General features: G+C 36.2%; 1 protein-coding gene across 7 annotated transcripts in view; it reads right to left on the reverse strand.

The window, feature by feature from the left end:
• STAU2 (staufen double-stranded RNA binding protein 2) overlaps positions 1 to 25,240 on the reverse strand; it is a 344,502-nt gene that overhangs the window by 106,005 nt on the left and 213,257 nt on the right. For 5 of the 7 annotated variants that reach the window (XM_017851604.1, XM_017851602.1, XM_017851600.1 and 2 more), the window contains one exon: positions 2,518 to 2,631. The exons of the other annotated variants lie outside the window; for them this stretch is intronic. In XM_017851604.1, coding sequence (XP_017707093.1) covers positions 2,518 to 2,631 — 114 coding nt within the window. The remainder of the gene's footprint in view (positions 1 to 2,517; positions 2,632 to 25,240) is intronic. 7 annotated transcript variants of the gene reach the window in all.

The following is a 25,240-nucleotide window of genomic DNA, read 5'->3' on the forward strand; positions in this document are numbered from 1 at the left end:
TTCCTGAAAGTTTCTATCTTAAAATTTCATGCAAATTTGTCGTCTATAAAATAGTTGTATTTGCTTTAATATAAAAATATCTTAATTTATCACTGAGTGCAACTGACATTCAGTTAGATGTAGTGAGTCTATGTAGAGTCGTGCAGGTGTACACTGCACACCTCAATGGGGTGCATTCACATTGCAGTTATTGTGGATTTATTACAAATATTTTCTGTCAGATGGCAGTAAAATGCCTTGAGGAAGAGGTACTATTTTTCTAATTTGTAAAGGTGTCATATGGGTGAACATTAGCCCTGAACTTAGAGTACCTTGGCATAGGAACTTGGCACAAGCCTGAACTAGCCTCATTATCTTATATATGAAGAAGCCAAATCCCCAAGAGGTGAAGAAACAAGGTCCCAAAGCTAGTTCAAGGCAAAACTGCATTTGATCCCAGTCTGCACTCTCACTCCAGTGTTACAGCAACATGCCACCTCTGTCAACAGTGGGTTGCTCTTTTCAGAGGTATGGGTTACTGATGCGCTCTTTCATTTCTTTGCTCAGTCTTAGAAGAGACCTTTCCAAGACAGGTATCCCATGCTGCTTTTGACATTTACCTCTACCATGAGTGGATACATAGATAGATATAAAGTTAATTACACTGTACTTGCCCAGTATTCAAAAAGGTGAAGTTGCTAGACTGTAAGCTCCATGAGAGCAAGAACTATGTCTGACATTCTCCTCATGTATCCTTAGCACCTAGCATACAATTTATAGTTTATACAAGGAAATGTAATACTCTTCTGTAAGCTAATTTAGGCCATGCCCCTCAGGTTCCTACTGCACTCTCTTCTACAGCTAGGGCGTATGTCAAAGTAAAACCCTCAGAGGCACTGGAGTGGTCTCTAAGCTGCTTTCCATATTAATATGCTACAATTGTTTATTTTTGGTTGGGCTCATTCAACCTGGACCAGGAAGATCAGCTATAGAATCGTAACAGCACTGGAATGGATCTTGTAAGTCATCTAACCCAACTCCTTCATTTAACATAACCAGGAAACAGAGTTGCAAGGAAGTAACAGAATCCATCCAGGTAGCTGCAGCAAACCTAGACTATGGTTCATTCCTAAAACTCCGATTTTCTGACCATCAATTATTTGATCTTCCCTAAATATCACAATACTTCCCACCAATGAATGAATAATGACTGGAAACAAACAATGTCAGAGACATTGTGAACTAGAAAGGTGTGCCCTTAAGAATGTTTTCCAAGATCTTGTTGGAGTTGGACAATGATAAATCATGAGTCTGAGAAGATAGCCTATTTATTCTTTCCAAGCAAGAGGTACTACTGAGATAGAAGAAAAGAAGATTAGTTAGGTAAGACTATTAGAAGTCCTCAAATTTACTGAAAAATGGATATAAAGCGGGATTATAGTTGTTCTGTACATGAATGGTTAATTTAGAAAGCATAACTGGTTAGTCATACAGCAAACTATGTATGTCTATTTACTCTGACTCCAAGCCAGAAATCCTATGATTTAGAACATTAGTTTAGTCTAAAGTGATTATTTTAACGAAAAATATGTATTCTTTTGTAAACAGGATGTATTCTCAAGCTGCTATCTAAACAATAAAAGGAATTTGTTTATTAAGAAACAATACGCTTTTCAGATTTTTAGCTTTATTTCAGAAATAAACCTTCAAAAGTAAAAATAACACTGGAACTTCATTTCAATAATATCCCAAGTTATGGGACTACGTTGATGACTCTGAAAGTTTACACAGTTGTTCTATGTACAGTCATGTGCTGCATGATGATGTTTTGGTCAATAACAGACCACAAATATAATTGTGCTCTCAGAAGGTTACAATACCATATTTTTACTGTACCCTTTCTATGTTTAAATATACAGATACCATTGCATTACAATTACCTATGGTATTCAACACAGTAACAAGCTGTACACGTTTGCAGCCTGGGAGCAGGAGGCTCTACCACATAGCCTAGGTGTGTGGTAGGCTCTAGTATTTAGGTTTGTGTAAGTCCATTCTGTCATGCTTGCACAACAACAAAATCACCCCATGATGCATTTCTCACAACATATCCTTGTCATTAAGTGACGTATCACTGTACATTCTATAATTCTATAACATAACACTCTGTTTAACAGAACCAAATGAGTGTATTACAGTGAGACTCCACTGTTACTTATATTGTTTGGCTGACCCTTCCTCTCATATGTAACTATTAAAGATAAAAATAACCCGTGGGACAACTATTTCTTTCTTATAAAATAATTCTATATTTAAAATAATAATGAACTGCAAACAAGAAGTCTAAAATAATTTAAATCTCCTATGATATCAATTTCCCAACACAGTCAATTTTGATTTTTCAAGTCTAGCAGATGATGCTAGCGGATAACGTATTAAGGAAAGCAAAGCTGCGTGTGTGCACATAGCTTCCATTTTGATGGCCTTGCATTTCCAAGCTGGGCCATAACATAGCAAAATGGCAGTGGCATATTATACCTGATCATGGCTGGCTTCAATGGAGCTTCCAATAGCATGGAAAGTCATCTGCACAGGGGCTAATGTCAGACAGGTCACACACTCTTTGCCACTTTGTCTATCACAGTAGTGAACCTATAACAGAACACACGCAATCCACTGAACACCATTTTCAGAGGGGACAAGATGCAATAGGTCCTTTTGCAAAGGGTCTAGATTTCAGGAAAATTCAAGTAATTTACACAGAACACACTTTAAATATCTAAAACCTTACTGAACCCCTCTAATATCTAGGATTTGAATTGAATCTATTAATCCCATCTTAAGTCTTTTTGAGGATTTAAGGGAGTTTAAGAAAGTTTAAAAGCAAACTGCTTTTACATTATAGCTAGTAGAAAAATTCACAACTAAATGCTACACCTACCTTTCAAGTCCAGCTTTTTATAATACATGATCCATAAAGGGCTCAAGCATAAGCTGAAGTCAAAGTTCATCTGATTCTAATGTAACTTTGTCAACCTGAATTTTCTCTCCTCTTTGACTGCATGTGTATATGACTGCCACATAATTGGTATTGACACTCTTCTATTTCTACAGTATAGTCCCTACAAAACCACTGTTGAATATATATCACTATATCATGTTCTGTTTGAAATTGTGACATTACAATCAAACTGAATTAAACTGAAATGATTTGTAACGTGCAGACCAAAATAAAGTGGTCACAATATTATCTTTCATTTAGTTAAATACAACTAACCTTTATTAAAGCCACATGTAAGACACTCCACATCAGAGGTAGGGTACATGGGGAAGGGGGAAGAGTTTGAGTCCATCTTCCCATTAAGAAAATTTCCATCCTTCCATTTATCTACTGTCAAAACTTCCAGGTTTTAAAATTGTAAGCTAATAAAGTAAAAAGAGCATCGCTTTTGTAATAAAATTAATGAAAATATGCCTATAGAATAAAATGGGCTTCCTACTTATTAGAGAGAAAATTGGTTTTATTAGCTATAACTTGCTCAATTTGTTAAATGTGTATAGATTTAGGATAAAGACTTAAGTGAAAATCTTGAATTTGTGAGGAAGAAAATTAAAACACATACCTGAGTTAGTTCCTTGTCTTAGTTTTTATTCTATACCTGAGTTATTTCCTTGTCTTGGGTTTTATTCTAATTGCTGCATAATGTCCATATATTTTTATTGTAGAATACGGCCTACATTTATTTTATCATGTATAATATGGATCTGACTGAAAATTACAATATGAGCCCAGTCTAATGGCTTAATAATTCAAGTTTTTTAAACCACTAGGGTTGTTAAGAACGGCCATCATTTTTCCTGGAGGTAGGGAAACTTCCTCCTGGGAATCTATAAAAGTAGTTTAGAGCTCAAATCAAGTCAACATAAAAGCCTTATTCCCAAAGTACTATAAAGATTTTGTTATAAAAAATATTTTTACCAAGTTAACCTTGGGGGAAAAGGTTTGACAACCGTTCTAATTCACCATCCTACACTTCCTGAGCAAATTAAAAGCTCAGTCAATGTATACGAGTTCAAGAATGTGTAAGTGTTGTTTACTATGCAGCAACTAGGTATGAAGGGGAAAAATGAAACTTATCACGTAACAGGTTTATGTAAAAGCCAATAAATGCTGACACTATAATAGCAACAGTTCACAATCATTTATGGTATGGTTAAACTATTATGTCTGATATAGTGCTATTATAAAACATATTCTTTTAAAATTTAATAAAATATAATTACCCTTTCAACACCAACTGAAAGTCTGTATGAAAGACATGACAATCTCCTAAATATACAGTGACAGTAAACACACTTCTATGTCAGCTGACTTACTGCAGCTCTATTCTTTCTCCTAGAGAAATGAAAATTAGGACAAAATAGGACAACTGCAGTCAAAAAAGTAAACTTTAAACTTTGTTTCCATCAGTGACTCAGATACCATTATTGAGAGATATAACTTTTCTCCCAACTGTATACAATTCACTGTGAAGCCTGCAAGTATCTAATAAAACACTGTGTCCTACAGACATTCAATATGAGTGTGTTTACATATATAACTCATATATGGAAGATAAATGTAAAGGTGCAAGTTAGCACACAGCTCCAAAGATGTCACAGCACCCAATGATGTGACAGAGATTGCTAGTTGTCTTCCAAAATTCTTCCATAGTAATTCTTAGCCAGGCACTTGGAAGCAAAGAATAAAGACCATATTTTCCAGGCTCCCTTGCAATTGGCGATATAACTAAGTAGACTGTAAAAGAAGGAATTATGCGGCAGCTTCCTGAAAACTTTTAAAAGAGGTTTCAAGTGCATGCCTTTTGCTCTTTTTTATCCGTTTTGCCAACCTGCTGTTTGGAATATAGGTATTATCATCTTGACCATGAGGACAAAGGCTAAAACCTAGATGAGAGTAGTGAGTTGGAAGGGACCTGGGTCCATGAGGACTTCATGGAACAGAACCATCATGCCAGCTGTAGCCTGCAAGCTTATGGACCTTTAAGTGACAAAAAAAATAATCGCTGTATTGCTTAAGCCACTGGGCTTTCTATCACTCACAAAATAACCTAATCTCGTGAGATTTTTTCCTATTGGCCCAGAATTGACACCAAGACCCATGGCCAAAACCAAAAGAAGCTCTAGAGAGCTGCCAATATTTAGGGCTAGGCTTTCCCCCAACCCGCCTTGTAAAAGTCAGTACGACTGATCCAATCACAAAGAACACACAAAGGAACAAAGGATGGGGGGGTGCATCAGGAGGGAATCATCTGGATTGTCAGCCTGATGAGAAATACAGTATTTCCAGTGAGTGGGTAGCTCTAAGAGAATAGCTGATAGAGAGTGGGAATACCTGCATGAAGGGGAGGCTGACATTTCACTCCCTGGTGGGAGGCTTGCTGAGAACCAAAACTGTAGGCCCCTTTTGAATAGAAAATTTGACCAAGTTTGCTGTATGTCTCTGGCAGTTTAGAAGCATATGAAAATATAGAAATTGGGCTTGGAGGTATCTGAGAGCTTACTGAAGGAGTCCTAGGTAGGTAGTGTACCTGAAAAAACAAAAAGATAAAGGAAGATATGATCACTTCCTACCTCCATGGCCCTTGAACAGCATGAGAGAATCCCAGCAGAAGCCAAGGGGCTACTCAGGCCAGCCAAAGTAACACTCACCAACATAGGGGCAGAGTACAGACCACTGGTAAAGCCCAAAGGAAATGTGGCTTTCCCTCAGGGCCAGAGGAGGCCACTGACTCAAGAGACATGGACATGATGTACACGGAAAAGCACAATGGAGGCCACCAGGAGTGGATGAAACCAGGATGAGTAGCAGCTTCCTCTACCCTAGTCACCCTCCAATCCTCCAGAGCAGTAACAGAGGTAAAGTGTGCAGGAAGATGTCTCCGAGCCAGGTTAACCTCCCACCCCACCAACCACAAATACAGATGCTGGAGTGACAGGAGGAGTGAAAGAGATCAGTGTACACTCTCCCTCCTCTAAGTCTCTGGAGCCAAAATGAATGGCTTGCAATGGAAGGATATGATCTTGGAGTTTGACACTGATACATTAGATTTTTAAAAACTAAAAGCTAGCCAGAAAACTATGGAATTTGCCAAAGATATCACAAAGGAACATGAATGGGAGATGTGGCAGAGCACAGAGGAAGGGGGTGACTGGAGAAATAGAAAATCATTCTGTGTTACATCCCTACTGCATTGAGACTGCTCAGTAAACCAGATAAAAATATGTAGGAAAAAACATGAAACTCTTGCTTGAGGACCCAATTTCAAATTAAACCTAATAATATGCTGATAAAAGGCCTTAGGAAAAAGTCATATTTTACATACTCAACCAATGACTCATAAAGACAAGTTAAATATGGCTTTCTTCAGGTATATATTTTCTTCCTGGAAATAAAAATATCAGTGTTCATGAAACTGTGAATTTAAAAAAATACGTGAATGACATTTTGAAATTCACTCTTCTAAGTCTCAAAATGCCTCTTATGATTCAAAGCATCTGCAGGAACCAGGAATCTTAGAACACTGTATTAAAATAATTAGGGCAACAAAATTCCATTCATTGTGTCTGTAACACACAAATCGTCAGAACTGACTGGGTAAACTCTTTCTGCTAGAACAAAGCAGTGCGTTTCTACAAACGTGGCCCTAAAAATTCCAATGCACAATGTCATAGGACCTTGATTTTTATGAAAGAAAAGTGAATAAAGGTAACTATAGAAAATTACAAAGAGTCATCACTCTGTGTTTTGTAAACCAATAATAAAATCCTAAGGCCCCTGCAACCAACTTAATAGACCCCCTCTGAGTCAAGGGGACCTCAGAGAAACCTGAAAAACTGAATTCCCAGCCATGACAGAAAGGGAGGTTGGATATGCGCAGTCATTTTAGGCATAACTAACCAACATTAACATTGAAATAGAGACCATAAGACTGATGAAACATGTTATTTGTGGCAATATGATTCTAAGTTCCAACCTGACTCTGGTATAGCATCATATGACAGATAGCAGGCCCTGAAGGAAATTAAAATATTTTACCCCAATATATATTTATATGACATACCTTGAAATGGCCCTGCAAAGCAGTCTCTTGTGGGAGGAACTTGCGCCTGTAGAGAAACTCCATTAATGTGGCCAAGCCTCCCCCTTTTTAGGTCTTTCCTGGGTCTAAGAGATGAAATGAGAGTCTGGGCTGAGCACGGTGGCTCACACCTGTAATCCCGGTGCTTTCGAAGGCCAACAGCGGAGGATCCCTTGAGCCCAGGAGTTTCAGACCAACCTGGGCAACACAGGGAGACCCCATCTCTACAAAAAAAATCAGCCAGGGGTGGTGTGCCCAGGAGTTTGAGGCTGCAGTGATCCATAACTGTGCCACCGTACTCCAGCCTGGGTGACAGAGCGAGACCCTGTCTCAAAAATATAAAAAATTTTAAAAATGAGAGTCTGACAACTTTAAGGTCTGAAAAGAGACATTTACCATCTATTCTCTCTGAAGGCTGTTACCTATGAGGCTTCATGTACATAACAAGAACCTTGACCTCCACAACCATTCCCTTTATCTTAAGCATTTATTTCTAAACTGACTTTGAGTCTTTAGACAAAGCTTAACACTTTCAACCAATTGCCAATCAGAAAATCTTTGAATCTACCTATGTGACCTGTAAGCCACCCACCTCCTTCACTCTCCACCCAGCCCCTTCCACAGCTTCAAGATATCCTGCCTCCTTAGGTTGAACCAATATGCACCTTCCATGTATTGATTTGATTTTTACCTACAATTCCTGTCTCCCTAAAATGTAACTACAGTGCCTCGGGCACACTTTCTCAGGACCTCTTGAGACTGTTCCTTGGGCTATGGTCACTCATTGGCTTAGAATAGACCTCTTTAAAAATACTTCAGAGTTTAGTTTATCAACAGTTTAAGATTTATTATTTATAAATTATATCATTTTGCTGCCTTTGGTACTCTAAAATGTGAGCAACCAATCTTGATTTTTATAATGGTGTAGAGCTTCTTCTGGATTTATAACACCATCAGCTACTATAAATTGATACTTTGTTTCTTTCTCATGAATTTACAAAAACTATTCCACTGAAAGGTGAGTTGTAAATTTCAATATATCAATTAAATAAGATGGCTTTCTTTGAAATTTGCAAATCTATAATTTTTAAGGTAAGTTGCCTAGTTTGATTTGTAATCTCATAAACCCAGATGAGACACTATACTTGAGATGGTATATTAAATTTCCTAGTTTGATATGTAATCTTCTAAACCCAGAGGAGATATTATACTTTAGGATTCTGATATTGACTTTGCCAGTCTAAAGACTTTCTTTTTCTGAAGAGAAAATCAGGAAGTATTCATAGAATCACTTCAAATATTCATAGAATTTAAGAAACAGACAAGGCACTGTGGTTCACACCTGTAATCCCAGCACTTTACGAGGTGAAGGTACGACAACTGCTTGAGGCCAGGAGTTTGAGACCAGCATGGGCAACAGAGAGAGAGGAGACCCTGTTTCTATTTGAATGAATGAATGAATGAATGAATGAATGGTTTTAAATTACATAAAACGCTAGGTGTGTGAATTTTTTTCATGCTGTTTTGAAAATATGAGGGATCATCCAAATAAAAATTTAAATTTCCTACCCCCAGCTCTGAAAAGAAGTTGAGTCAAACTATTTCCTGCAGAGCTAAAGGGTCTTGATGTTGCATGACTACTAAATATTTTACTAATCTCAGCAGGGAACTGGGTTAACTGCTTGTCTGTCAGATGTTTTAATGGCCACCCCTATGGAACAAAATGAGGAGGGTATAAAAAAGACCTATGTTTAAAGAAAGTTCCTTGTTAGATCATTAAGGTATGTGATACACAGCACAATCACTGTGCTAAGAAAACATATATTTGATGAGTACACCTCAGATTCATTAATTGTGGAGTTGACTTCACAGTAGTAGGTAGCAATTCCACTGTAGGTACTGCACAGAGGCCTTGCACAGAAGAGTACAGGCAGCAAAGAGCTGAAGAGTGACAGTTTAACACTAAATCTTAGGAGACTCAAAACATGCTTGATTCTTGCAGCATCTGCACCCCAGTTGTACAAAGGACCTAAATCTTTACTAAGACAAAATAGCATGTTCTTAGCAAGGCGCAAAGCAGCTTTCTTTCATAAATATTGAACTAAATAAGTAGATTAAGTTGGTTTCAAAACGTTCTTTACTACTTTTTTAGATCACTTAATGACATGTAAATTATTATATTTATTTGAGTTAACTCTAGTCAACAGTACAAATCTACATTGTTAGTTCTATTTATAACTAATTAATGTATAAGTAAACAAAATTAACTTATCCACGAAAAGTATATAGAACTGTAGCTAGCTCATGATTAGCATTAATAAATATCATAGTCTTATTATAACACATCCACTCATAATGTAATAACATAAATGATGATATATAATTATTGAGAGTAATACTAATGAGAATAATATCTGTTACTGTCTCTTCAGTTTTTTTCCCAATCCTTTCCATAACTAACAAACACTATATCCACTTCTTTGTAACAAAAATGTGAACATACATTTAACATGCTTGGTCGTGTATCAGTGTTTTAGTTGATGCATAATCTGTTTCACTCTAAATGCAATATGCTTGTCACATTAATGCCTCTAAAAGGACAAGGATAAATAAATGAATGAAATCGTATTACAGACTGAGACACAACTTGGAATTATCTTTTCTCTCTTTTAAAAATCCTATGTTTTAGATAAGCTTTGAAAATTACATGCTTATATTTGATAATCAAAATCTGGCAGTAAAGTATAAAAATTTATTTTTTTGTGTAAGCCACGGATAAAAATTATCTAACAAATGCAACAGATGTGATGTCAGCATTGTTTAGGGGATAATAACATTCTTAAATAAGTGACAAGCATGTACATGACAAAAATCCTAAACATTTGCTCTGTGCTTTTTGTTTTTTTTTGTTTGTTTGTTTTGAGATGGAGTCTGGCTCTGTTGTCCAGGCTGGAGCGCAGTGGGGCGATCTCAGCTCACTGCAAGCTCCGCCTCCTGGGTTCACACCACTCTCCTGCCTCAGCCTCCTGAGTAGCTGGGACTACAGGCGCACGCCTGGCTAATTTTTTTGTATTTTTAGTAAAGATGGGGTTTCACTGTGTTAGCCAGGATGGTCTCAATCTCCTGACCTTGTGATCTGCCTGCCTCGGCCTCCCAAAGTGCTGGGATTACAGGCGTGAGCCACCGCACCCGGCCTGCTCTTTGCTAAAATAGCTTCCATTAACTATGCCAGTGAAGGTCTAGGGAGACAGCTAATTAGAACATAAATTACACTTACACACATATACACAATTATTTTAGTTTTACATTTCCATCAAAAGAAAACACTAAGTGATTTTTTAACAGTTTCATGTCTACCAGAAAAGGAACTTCCCTCTTTTGCAGTGTGCACTCATGTTTTGACATACCCATATACATTCATTTACGTATGTAAAAGAAGCCACATTAAATGGTAGAGGGCTTTGTAAAGAATTAACCTTTTAATAAGAAAAATTCTGTTCAACATTAAAGGAAAATTATCGTTACACAGGTAGTCAGTATACCATCAAACCAATACAAACTCTTCTCTTTATGAGGCAAACTCTACTATTTCTAATGTATTAGAATTCTATTGTATTGAATATCACTTCAAAAAATAGATATCAAACACAAGACCTTACAAATCTTATTATATACTGGCTTAATTCATAATGGCATTTAATTTTTTTTACAAAAATATTTTAACATGGTGCTTTTTACTCAAGAATTACAGATTTTCAAAATGTATAATATATATTTGAATTGAAAACACAGTTACATTTATGACAGACCATTTATTATTTCCACATCCAGACAAGATGAAATAGATTAACTTTTCCTGATTTTTCCTGCTTAACTACAAAAAGCTCTGGACGTTATACATAAAATCAGCATAAGGGGATTGTGAAATGTGGAGAGAAGGTGGAAGGCTGACTAGGGTCTTTGGGACCCAAGGAATAATACAGTGGTGAATTTCTGAGTTTTCTTTTTGCTTTACATATCCTGGGCTGGGTACTAGAAAAGCCAGCAACTTAAGAATGCCAATGGGTATAGGCAGGAAAAAACAGCCCTAAGAAAGTCTGCTCTTTCTAACCAAAGGACAGTCATAACAAGACTAATATAACAAGATATAAATCTTTTAGGCAATAACTGCCCTACTCCAGGCAACCACCACAGAAAAAATGGCAGATCCACCTCCATCCCTAACAGCAAAAGTCAATTTGGAAGTCTACACTTTCCCCCTCATCAGACTGTAATGAGGTGACCCAATTTCCTTGCTAAAGTTGTGACAGAGAAGGCCAAATGGGGAGTCAGAATTTTCATCCCTGTTGGATCCCCGGACAGTCACCTGTACCTGGTGATGATGGGGCATCCTACTCCTCCTTGCCAGGGCGGTGTCAGTACAGGCATGGTGGATGGTCAGGACTTTTACCACCACCCAGCTATAACAATATGCCTCCTCCCAAGAAGATGTCAACAGAGGCTAGGTGGAAAATGTGAACTTCCAGAAAAAAGGCAGCACCCCTATTCCCTAACTGGTACAATGTCAGAGGAGACTTACTGAAACAGAAATTTTAGGAACACAGTACTCAAAATGTCCAAAATTCAGTAGAAAATCACCCTTATACCAAGAACCAGAATAATCTCAACTTGAATGAGAAAAGGCAATCATCAGATGCCAACAAGATGTCACAGATGATAGACTTATCTGACAAGTATTTTAAAGTAGCCATCATAACAATGTTTCAATAAGCAATTACACACACACTCTTGAAACAGATTTTTAAAAATAGTCTCACAAAAGAAATACAAGGTAACTTAGTAGATGGGCTTCATAGCAAAATGGAAAGAACAGAAGAAAGTATCACTGAACTTGAAGATAGAAAAATATAAGCTCCCCAATCTGAAAACAGAGAAAACAGACAGAAAAAAACAAATAGTGCTTCAAGGGTCTGTGAGATCAAAACAATCTAATAACTTGTGTCATCAGGGTCCCAGAAGGAGAAGAGATAAGTGGGACTGAAACAAATTCAAAAAAATAATGGCTTAAAAATTACCCAGTTTTGGTAAAAGATAAACCTACACCTTTAAGAAGCTGGGTAAGCCCCAACAGGATAAAAACAAACAAATCAACACACAATCAAGCTTCTGAAAATTAAAGGCTAAGAAAAATCTTGAAAGAAGTGAGAGAGAAACAACTCCTGACCTACAGAAGTAAAAGAATGACAGTAGTTTCTCAACAGAAACCATGGATGCCAGAAGGAACAGGCATTAACGTTTTCCAAGTGCTGAAAGAAGTGTCAGCCCAGACTTTTATATCCAGAAAAAATATCCTTGAGGAAGAAAGGAAAACCCAAAACATTCTCAAATACAAGGAAAGTCTGTCACCAGCATACCTACCCTGAAACAATGGCTAAAATTAAGTTAATAAAACAGAAAGGAAATTACAAAAGCAGGAAGAACAAACACGAAAAAGAGTATGAATATTGGTAAACACAACAGGCTTCCCTTCTCTTTTTGAAGTTTCTAAATTTATTTGACATTTGAAGCAAACACTATAGCACTGTCTAATGTGGTTCTAAAAGCATGTAGAGGAAACACATTATAAAGAGTCACATAAAGAGCACTGAGATAGGCACAGTATAGCTTCTGAGATAGTCTCACCAAAAATGCACAACCTCAATCTAATCATTTGAAAACAGCAGGAAAACTCAAATTCAAGAACATTTACAAAACAAGGAATCGATTTTCTTCAAAACGGTTAAGATTATGAACGACTGAAGAACTGATACTTGATTGGAAGAGACTTGAGAGACGTGACGACTAAATGCAATGTGGATCCTAGACTGGATTCTGGACCAGAAAAGGACATTAGTAGAAAACTGGCAAAGTTTGAATAAAATCTGTACATTAGATAAGAGTATTATATCGTTTTAAATTTCCGGGCAGTGATAATTATGCTATGGTAATATAACCCGTAACAATAAAGTCAGTACTATTTTTTTACTTTTCTGAAAGTTTAAAATCCCTTTTTAAGGGCCATTTACAATATGAAATAAAATCATTAGTGCTAGGTAGCCAAGAGCCTATTAAGAATAGAAAATAAACTTAAGTTTTTCTTTACATGCCAGAATTTTATATTTAAAGAGTCTTCAAACAATGAAAGAAGGGAATCTGGGGTACTAAATTTTCTCTTAATTAGAAAACAAAGTCAGTGGGGCAATGTAGTACTGTCTACCTCTGATACGGAGAGGAAAAAAGGGTACAGAAAACATTTCTAGTATAAAGGCCTGGAAACTTGTAATATTGAAAGCTTCATGAAAAAGAGGAGTAAAAGCTTTCTCAAGTCAGAGTTTTAGGGGAAAAAAATAGTAACATAGGCCTGTGCATGAGAATCACCGTAATGGGGACCAAGAAACTTAAACCAAGAAACATCAATACATGCTACTTGACTTGCAAAAGATAAGAAGAAATAAGTTGGGGCTTCAACTACAAATCCAAATTGGTAGCAAATACCACTACCTACGATAGATTCTTTTTTAGATAGTCCTATTTTTACTCTAGGAAACCATTTCTACCACTACCTCAACCTTCTCCTCTATCATTCACTTCATTGCAAAAAGTTTGCACTAAAGCCACCCTAAGAGGGAACAGTAACCACATAAATACCAACTCTATTAGGTTTTTCTGTGCAGCATTTGACACAGAATTTGATGGACAGTCAGGAGAGACTACTGCCCCAGAAACTAAGAGAAAAGAAAGTCCAAGAAGAAAGAAGTTTGGATTTGAGTCCAGCCAGATTAAGTGCTTCAGAAAATAAAACTCAAAACTATTCAGAGGACTGGAAACAGAATCCAAAGTCTCTATAATGTATCATTCACAAATGTCAGGATGCAATCCAACATTACTTGACATAGAATAAACAGAAAAAGGTGATTTATACTCAGCAGAAAAGACAATCAATAGACACCAAACTCAATACATCTCTGATGTTGAAATTGGGGGGGATAAAAACGGTGTTTAATGCACCTATGCTAACTATATTTGAGCATGTAAAGGAAAATATATCTGCAATGAATGAATGGATAGAAAATCTCTGCAGAGAAACAGAAACTAATGAAAAGGACCATATAGAAATTCTAGAAATGAAAAGTATAATTACACAAAGTAAAAAAAAAAATTTACTGGATTAAGGAGACAGGAGTCAACTGAACGTATAGGTCATTAGAAATTGTACAATCTGGGCCAGGTGTGGTGGCTCATGCTTCTAATCCCAGCACTTTGGGAGGCCAAGGCAGGTGGATCTCTTGAGGTGAGGAGTTTGAGACCAGCCTGACCAATATGGTGAAACTCCATCTCTACTAAAAATACAAAAATTAGCCAGGCGTTGTGGTGAGTGTCTGTAGTCCCAGCTACTCAGGAGGTTGAGGCAGGATAATTGCTTGAACCTGGAAGGCAGAGGCTGCAGTGGGCTGAGACTGCACCACTGCACTCCAGCCCTGGGCGACAGAGTGAGATTCCACTGAAAAAAAAAAAGAAAAGAAAAGAAAAAAATTGTACAATCTGAAACTAAGAGGAAAAAAATGAATAACGCCTCAAGGAATCTGTGGGACAATATCTAAAATGCATGTAAATGAAGTTCCAGAAGGAAAAAGAGAGAAAAAAGGAGACAAATCATTTGGGGGGAAAAATGGCCAAAATTTTCCCAAATTTTATTAAAATAATAAATACAGGAAAAAAGAGATATACAGTGAGATGAACAGTGTACCCTAAAAGATATGTCCAAGTGTGTAGCCCTAGTACCTTTGAATGTGACCTTTTTTGAAAATAAAGTCTTTGCAGATGTAATTAAAGATCTGGGAATAGATCATTCTGAATTTCGGGTAGACTCCAAATCTAATAACAAGTACCCTTATAAGAGACAGCAAAGAAGAATACACATACACAAAGGAGAAGGCCAAGTGAAGATGGAGGCAGAAACTGGAATAATGAATCTACAAGCCAAGGAAAACCAAGAATTGCCAGCAGCCACAAAAAGCTAGAAAAGAGGCACAGAACAGATTCTTTCTCAGAGCCTCTAGAAGGAACCAACCCTGCTGACACTTTGATTTCAGACTTCTGGCCGCCAGAACTGTGAGAGAATAAATTTCTTTTGTTCAATCCAATGTGTTTTTATATAATCAATTATGTAATGAATATCTTACATTTAGAGATTTTCCCATATTTTGAATTATTTTATTTGAACAGATGTCAAGTTTACCAGTTAGTAATTAATTAGTCAATTCAATGAATATTTTAAAAGAATTGGTAGAATTCCAGCTTCTGACAACAGGAGAATGAATTCACAAGACGAAGTATTTTGCAGATATCAAAGTATAGACAAAATAAAAAAAATTTGAAGACACCAGAATGTTACCAAAATCAGGCAGATACTAGGGCAGAGATTTCCCTTGAAAGATCAAAATGTATGCAGTAAGAATTATGAGTTTATGACTTTTTGGTTTTGTTTTCATCTTGTGCTTCTTATAGTTCTACTGGGGGAAAACTGCAGTCTTACCCACTGGAGGACGCAGAGAAAGAGTTTAGGGCTGGCAAATGAACTAGATATTTTGGGAAGAAATCCTAGGAGAAAGCTGCAGAAGTGGCACAACTTTAAATCTGAATCTTTTACCCAAATTCCAGCTGACTGCTAAACTTCACATGCACAAGGGAGATCTTGGAAGGCCCAATGTAAAAGTAGGCAGAAACCAGTGAGAACTGGTTGAGATTTGAAAGTCTGCTACTTTTTGAATAGAGTGCAGTCCCTAATTTGAATGCAGCTCAAATGATTGAATGCTAAAGCTTTATAGGCCTGTAATATCAGTGGCTGTGTGGCTGGCAGATCAGCTAGAAATTTAGAGGAGGAAATGCCAGAATGTAAAAAAGGCAAAGAAAGTGGGCCCCAAAATATGAGCATAAACTCAGACCAAAAAATTGGCTTTCACTATATGATGCAGGCACAGAGGAGACCATAAGAGAAAATGCTGCAGTTATAAGGTAGAAATACTGACTAGAGGATATTGGCTGAGGGATACCACCATGGGGAAGATGAGGCTTGCAGTTTTAGCTTAAGCAACTTAACCAAAAACCAAAACCAAAATAAAAGTATTAATCTGGGGAAGAAATGATGATCCAGAGTTGCAACACGTTATCCACAATGTCCATTTTTCAAACAGAAACTAAAGACATGCAAAAATCAGGAAAAAGGTAAACCACACTCATGAATAAGGCAGTCAACAGAAATTGACTCCTAACGGGTCCAGCTGTTGGATTTAGTTGACAAAAAACTTCAAAGCAGGTATGATATAGATGTTCAAAGAATTAAAGGAAAATATAATCTCAGTATCTATACAAATACAGAATCTCAACAGAGAAAAGGAACTATAAAAAACAACTGAATGGAAATGTCAGATTTGTTGTGAAATTTTTCACAACAAAATGAAAAATGTATTATAGGGGCTCAAGAGCAAACTGGAGAGGATGGAGGGAAGAATCTAAGAATCCAAAACTTGAAGGTAGATCAATAGAAATTACATAATCCAAAAGACTAAAGAAAAATAAATGGAGCCTCTGAGGCCTGTGGGAAAATAACAGGAGATTTAACACATGTGCAACTGGAGTTTTAAAAGGAAAGGAGAAAAGGTAGAAAACTTTTTTGGAAAAAATAGTGGTCCAAAACATTCCAAAAATGGTTAATAAAAAACACACCATTATTTTACAGCTCTAAGAAGTTACATGAATCCCAAACTAGATTAAAAACACTCCTACATGTACCATAATCAAAGCAGTGAAAAACAAAGATATACAAAATATCTTAATGCTTTAAGTATTAAGAGGAGAGATTCCTTGCTTAAGCCTAGACAAAACACAACACATGACATACATGGTCCTGTCACAACTGGCTGTCCTATGAGAAAAAAATAAATTTCAACTCTTACCCCATACCATACATTAAAAATTAACTTTAAGTGGGTCTTAGCATTAAACATAAAAGCTAAAAGCATTAAATGTCCATAAGAAAAGTTAAGATAAAAAATCTTTGTGATCTTAGGGGTTAGTCAAAAGATTCCTCAGATGAGACCAACAAGGCATAAACCTTAAGGGGGAAAATTGAAAATTTTACTTCATTGAAATTGAAAACCTCTGTTTTCAAAGGATCACATTAAGATAACAAAAAGACAAGTCATAGGGAGGAAGATAATATTTGTAATGCAAATGACTTGTGGCCAGGATATAAAGAACTCTTGTAAATCAATAATTATGGGGGAAAATCCCAATTAGAAACTGAGTAAAAGATGTGGATACTTGGCAAAGATATACAAATGACCAATAAGCACATGAAATGAAGCTCATATCATTTGTCATCAGTGAAATACAAACTAAAATATCAATGAGATACCATTATACTCTCAATAAAATAAGCTTGACCATATTAATGTGTACAACCCTCATACGTTGCTGGTAGGAATGTAATGTATGTAACACATTAAAACAGAATCTGAAAGTTTCTTATAACATTGTATGTACACTTACCATGTGATCCAGCAATTCACTCTAAGGTATTTTCCCAAGAGAACTGGAAACATGTCTGCACAAAATCTTGTAAATGAATGTTCATAAACAGCTTTATTCATAATGGCTCCAAAGTGAAAACAACCCAAATGTCCATCAACAGGTAAACTGAAACAATTTGTGGTATATATACATATAATAAACTAATTCTTAGCAACATGGAACATGCATGAATTTCAAAATATACTGAGTGAAAGATGCTAGACACAAAACTGTGAATACTATATAATTCCACCTATATGAAATTAGTGAAAAGGCAAAACTAATTTTTAGTGCCATAAAGGATTATGTGGTTGTCTGGAGATGAGGAAAATTGGCGGCAAAGAGGTGGAGGCAAATCTTTTGCAATAAAGAGTCCCATCTTGATTATGGTGGTAGTATATATTTTCATGACTGTATACATTTTTCAAAACTCATCAAACTGTACAATATGGGTGTGTTTTATCGCATGTAAATTACACATCAATAAGGTTGATTAAAACACTTAACTGTAGTTATCTCTGACACAACTGAAGACACTAAGTCATGGTTCATATTTTGCATAATCATAATTAACCTCACAATTAACTAATTTCCAAGCAACTGTTACATTAGGAGCTTAACACCATTTGAATTTATTTTATACGTGTTCAGATGTGTTTATCTGCCCTTGCACCTATACCAAACCCTTCCCTCTTCCACACTACCACTCTGATGAGTTCATTGAGGGCAGAAACCCTGGCTATCACTTTCATGCTACATACTCAGTGCCAAGTTGCATACCTGGTCCACAGCAGGTGCTCAATATATACTGTTTGAATTCATTAATAAATTAATCCCTTACATGTTAGTATGCATCTGGAATCTCTTGTAGGCCTTTATCCATTCTCCTGAGCAATATTATCTGTTTCTGTGGCTTCAGTTATATCTATACACTGACGACTCTCAAATCTGTGTGTACTATGTTCTCTTACTGATCACCAGACCGATTTCAACTGCCTACTGGACAAATCTATGTGAATATCCCACAAGCAACTCAAATTCCACGTTTAAAATGGAACACGTTAAGTTCCTCTAAGTTTACTCATCTCATCCATACTAAAAATAAAACTTTGCCTAAAACATCTCACACTCAAACTATCTCACTTACTCCTCAAATGGTCTCTACTTACTTTTCAACTTATGTAAATCTAGCTTCCACCCTAACCAGGCTAGTGAAAGCATCCTCTCTGAAGTCAGCACAAGAGATCATTTAATTTTCTCAACTGAACCTTAGACAACTACACCCTAGATCCACTCCTCCACGCCCAACAGCTTTGTCTTAACTCAATCTTTACTCTTTCTTTCCTGGATTCATTAAAAACCAGGTTAATTGGTCTATTATCAAGTCTGTCTCTTTCTTGTCTAGTTCATCTTTTACACTGCTGACAGAATTATCTTTCTGTTAACCAATCATGTCAAATCTCTTCTAAAGATAAGTCAGTGGTATTTGTCTAATAGCTAAAAAAAACTCGAACTCCCAACAATACACACACATTTTTTTTTTCAGCCTCCTCACTAGCCGCTTCCACTTTAAATTATTTTCTAAAACACCATGCCCTTTTATGTCTTCAGTGCTTTGATGCTTCTGCCTATAATTCCTTTTCTTATCCACCTTAAAATTTGAAGTATTCTTTAAAACATATTTCAAATATTCCCTCTGCTATGAACTCTTCCCTAATTCCTTCAGTCAGAACTGTTCATCTCCACTCACAATTCTTGACATCACTAACCACACTTCGAGTTAACAGTTATCAGGTTATACTTACTATGTCATTTATTATGTGGGGTAGAAATTATTACATACATAATTTCTTGCACTATGCTACAAACATTTAATTATTTTTATCAGACCATTGTGTAATGTTTGAGCACTGATCCCAGGAGATAGGATTAATTTGTGGCCATGGGTTATCTTCTTCTGCATATTAATTTTATTTGCCTGTCAGTCTTCAACTTGACCATAACTCCCCGTGTTCAATGTTTAGCATGCTACCCAGCATTTGTAGGCCCTTAGTGAGTACTGCCCAGTGTGAGTAAACAAATGTTCCATGTCCTGTGCTTCAGCTGAATCAATTCCAGTGTTCAATGGGATGGCATTCCACGGGCAGATTAACTTCATATCCATCTAATTCTTCATATACATGCTGAAATTATGAAAACCTTGTCACAATATACTATCTACCACCTATCTTTCCCTTAGTAAGAGTTTTTCAAACTGTAAACCTAGCACTGTTTTCCAGCAATGGTTCAAGTGTTCCATTTTAGGACTTGATTCTAGACTTTATTTTGGGACACACTCTTGCTCTGTCTGTTGCCCAGGTTGTACTACAGGTGTGAGCCATCTCATCCAGCCTGTACTTTTCTTATGCTTTAAAAAAAAAAGAGAGATAATGCTACAGATAAAAAAAAATTTGGAAGTTTTCAAATATGTTTTCTCTGATAGTTAAATCTGCTTTTGATGTGACTATGTTAAGATGGCAGAACTTTCTAGAACCTAAAATCTCTCAGGGTTTAAAATCAAGTAAAAACAAGTAAACTACATTACTAATATGATGTTTTACATATGTACTCCCAAATGTGTTTATATATATATAAAATTTTATACTTAGGAATTAAATCTAAAAGGTCCCTTCCATCTCCAAAAGAGTCAGATTCTTTTAATTTTATTTATTATTATTATTTATATTATTTTCTTGAGATGGAGTCCTCGAACTGCCGCCAGCTGGGTGCAGTGTGGCAATCTTGGCTCACTGCAAGCTCCACCTCCTGTTTCACGCTTCGGCTGCCTCAGCCTCCGAGGTAGGTGGGGACTACACGGGCGGCCCCGCCATCACGCCTGGCTAAATTTTTTGTATTTTTAGTAGGGACGGGGTTTCACCTGTGTTAGCCAGGATGGTTTCACCTCTCCCGACCCTCGTGATCCACCCGCCTTGGCCTCCCAAAGTGCTGGGATTACAGGTGTAAGCCACCACACCCAGCCCTATTTATTTATTTTTTTGAAACAGGGTCTTGCTCTGTCATCCAGGCTGGAGTGCAATGGCGGGGTCTTGGCTCTGTACCTCCACCTCCCTGGTTCAAGCACTTCTCCTGCTTCTCCTCCACCTCCCTGGTTCAAGCACTGTCTCCCGGTAGCTCGGATTACAGGCGCCTGCCACCATGCCTTTTTTTTTTTTTTTGGTAGAGACAGAGTTTCACCGTGTTGGCCAGGTTGGTCTCAAACTCCTGACCTCAAGTGATCTGCCTGCCTTGGCCTCCCAAAGTACACTGGGATTACAGGCATGAGCCACCATGCCCAGTCAAGGAGTCAGAATTCTTAAATGACTTACTCAGTTGTATATATAGTTGAGGGCAGAAATAAATTTATTAATGAAATCTATGACAAAAACAAACCAATATCCAGAAGACTATGGGCCACCACCACACATTAGTCCTACTTACAGGGAATGGTCTTCAAACATTACACAATAGCTTTTTTCAACATAAAATAAAGATTTGTAGGCAAAAACATACCAGGTATTCTGAAATAATATATGTAATGCCTACTTCACTATCTGATGCAAGTCCATCAATAACTGTCAGTTTCCTCCCTAGTTGATCCATATATCCCCTAAATGCAGGCCCCTGTTATGTCAGAGCAATTTTTTTGAGTATACAAAATCTTTTACATGCAGCATTTCACATACTGTTCTTTCTTAAGAATTGCCTTGGGTGAGAAAAGAACAATACACATGAAATTTCAGCCACTGTCATTTGTGGGAAAATAAAAAATCTCCTTAAATATAGCTGGATTCTGGAGAAAGGGAAATGCTGGAGTCACTTCAACATGACTTGGAATGAGTGTAGGTACATAGCTGCCATCCACCTGAAGAGTACTATAATTAATTATATGTCATTAAATGAAAAATCACATCATTGCCAATCTTTTCTAGCAAAAGGAAATTTAATACATCTTTATATGAAAATAATTTCTTCCTTCAAATACTTGATTTTCAAATAATTCCAAGTAGTAGAATTTTCATGTTGAGTTGAAATCTCTTCTGATAAAAACAGAAAAGGTTATCAGATAGTTCTACTTGGGAAGGATACGAAATGATAATCATCTTTTTCTCCATCGTGATGGCTCATTTCAGATCTACATTGAAGTTTCTTTGGTTGGAACAGCTCTTACTGTGTTTGTATATTACTTATATTTTGTGTCTTACTACGTATGCACTGGTGCATAAAGGCTTAAAATGAGTATCACAGCGATATAGGGCGGGTGGTTAGACCCATATAGTTTATGCAGTAATAATGGACTGTTTTGCTCAAGGCCTGCTTGATTCTTACCTGTATTACTGTTACTCATTGTGATTTTTATATGCACCAGGATTTCCTTCTTCAAATGTAGTGTTTTTTTTTTTTTTTACAGGGTTTAAAATTTCAGTAAAATGAGTTGATCTACAATTCTGCTGGTTTTTATGAAAGTTCAGGTGTGTGTTATGTTTGCATATCCCTTGGACTTTGGCCTGCATATCAAAGTCTAAAGACTCCAGACAAAACAGGTCGGTTTGCATAAACTGGGGCTGCCCACTGGAAGAACAAACCTGAGTGTCAATGTCACTAAAGGAAGACCAAGCCTTCAGGAGACTTCTAACACATACTTAGATCTCTCCAGGGTCCTTGGAAGGTAGTAGAGGTCAAATTCAAGAGAGCTTTCTAAGAATTTTTAAGATTTTAATGGCAAATCAGAACAGTATCTGCTGACCAAATCCACAAATGTGTTTTGCTCATTGTAGTCTAAGTAATTTCTTACGCTTTTATACATTTGTTTAATAGCCTACATGAACATTTGGTCTTAGAGGCAACACAGTAAGTTATGTTTCAATGACAAATTAAAAATGAGGGAAAACACACAGTTGGGCCCTCCATATCCATGGGCTATGCATCCAAATATCAAAAATATTAAAAAAGAATTTAAAAATAACACAAAAAAGCAATACAGTATAACAATTCTTTATATAGCATTTACATTATATTAGGTATTATAAGGTGTCTAGACATGATTTAAAGTATAAGGGAGGATGTGTATAGGTTATATGTAAATACTACAACATTTTATATAAGGGACTTGACTGTCCATGAACTTTGGTATCTTTGGGGGTCCTAGAACCAATCCTTCCTGTAGATACCAAGAGACAACTATATTCCTAAGTGTGGGTGTGTATGTACATGCATTTTTTCTTTCTCCATATTATCCTAAGAGAAATTTACAAAGTTGTACTTGTATTGATCTCTTAACAAAAATGAATACTTTATTCTAAAAAAAAAAAAAAAAGCTGCTGCAAATAGCCACCTTGATGATAACTATATGGATTGGAAAACATGAGGTATAGGAGAGATAAGAATAAATAGGAGAAAGGTTGATTCTCAGATTCTCAGGGAGACCAGTCACTACCCCGACTTCCACCAGCCCCATCCCAATGTAATCTACACTAAAGTCATATTGTTAAAAAATAAGTACTTAAAAGAAGCCTGTGGCTACAAAACCTGCTATTATCATATTGAACTCCACAAAAGGAGGCATATCAGTTGAAATGTATTAAGCGTGAATTATATTTGAAAAGGAAAATTTTAATTTAACTGACAGTCTCATCTTGCTGGAAACGGCATGATTATAATACAATAATGAGAGGCCCCTCCATAAAACACTCCTTGATTTTGGACAATAAACTAATTGTAGTTTAACTAAAACACCAACTAAGTGTTTCTTTATATTATTTATGTGAGGGAAAAAAAACCTAGTTTGTTTTACTATACTTGGAAGGTTTCACAAACAACACTGTTTCAGTGGATGATGCTCACAGAAGAGGCACAGAATAGCAAACTGAAATGAAATCCATCTAGAAGGGATGATTTACTAAAATAATCCACTTTCATTTTCAACCTAATTTTAATGACTAGTTTAAACAAAGAAACCACTTACATCTAATATAATTAGCATAGAAAAGCATATTAAAGATGTGAAAATGTAGAATAATGCAAAGTACGACATGAAACAAATTATTTCACTTCAGTTCAAATGCACAGCATTTCAAGAGTGTCTTTTGCATAGTAAGTTTCTTTAAAAGCTGAATGATTTTGAAACATTTTGCCATTGTAATAAAAGAGTACACAACAAGGAACCCTGAAACACTATGTAGGACTACAATTTTGAATGAGTTCTTATAAAATGTGAAGTTACAGAAGCATACGATTAGCCTGAACAACAAAGTCTGAAGTTCACAGAACTATTGAATAAAACATTTAAAAGAATATAAACAAAATGTATTAATACTTGATAATACTTGAAAGAAATAAACATTCATTTCTGACAGAGATCCAAAAGGTTCGATTCTAAAATACGATAAAACTTTAGGTGAGACCAAACAAGAATAAAAGAACTGCTGAGAATGTGCAAGTGTTGAGTCACATTCTGCTCTCTTAAGTCAGTTTTATTAATAACTTTAATTGTATAATAATTTTACCTATTTTGTAGGTTTAAAAGAATTTGAGCTTGGATACCTACAGTTGATCAAAGTAGCTTTCCGTAATGTATAAATTCAAATTAAAGACTGGGTGATGAAACAAAATTAAAAGTTAAAACAACTTTTGTTTTCAATACACTCACATATTTTACTTTGTAATACAATATAGCTGTCACATACAATGACTCTAGTAGGTTTAAATCAAATTGGGATGGGCAAGGAAAGCCAAAGAAGGGTTTACACAATATTCAATAAGCAATAGTATCTGTTCCGTTTGCAATAAAATAAAAAAGTTCTAACCTAGAAACACAGAAAAGAATTTATTGTGTTTAAGTTTCCGAAATAAAAGTAACAGAATAGCACATAATCTGTAACAAGCTGGTCCTATAATTTCTAAACTGCAGTCCAATTAAAACATTTAAGTAACAGAAACAATCTACATGTTTTCTACCAGGTAAATATACCTGAGAGGGTAACCACAAAGAACCTTCTGCTGCAACATTATGAAGAAGGGCTATGCATGTGGCCGGACTAAGCCATTTCCCAGAGATTCTGCTCACTGCTTAGCTGCAGGTAGTGGTCCATCAGTGACACAGTATTTTACATCAATACCAGCTCATTCAACCAAAGAAGCACAGTAATATTTTAAAATCACCTGTTTATATTCATTAGTATGTAAAAATCACAATACACAGATTTGGAAACGTATAACGTGTCCATAAAAAAGAGTATATTTTGTCAGCATAAGCTTTTTAAAAAGGCTTAAGCAATGCAATAATGAGGGAAGCAGACTCTACGTGTTGACTACAGTGAAGATATGTTACAATTATAATTACTGTCGTTGCCAAGAGCTTAGAAATAAAAACAAATTTAAAAAATTAAGATGTTCCGGTAGCAAAATTACATCTACTGTAACAATAGCTCCAAGCAAAAAATCAATTCAGAGCTTGAATGCAATTTGTGCTT

Source organism: Rhinopithecus bieti, unplaced genomic scaffold (assembly GCF_001698545.2).
Source record: "Rhinopithecus bieti isolate Rb0 unplaced genomic scaffold, ASM169854v2 scaffold_32422, whole genome shotgun sequence".
Taxonomy (NCBI): domain Eukaryota; kingdom Metazoa; phylum Chordata; class Mammalia; order Primates; family Cercopithecidae; genus Rhinopithecus; species Rhinopithecus bieti.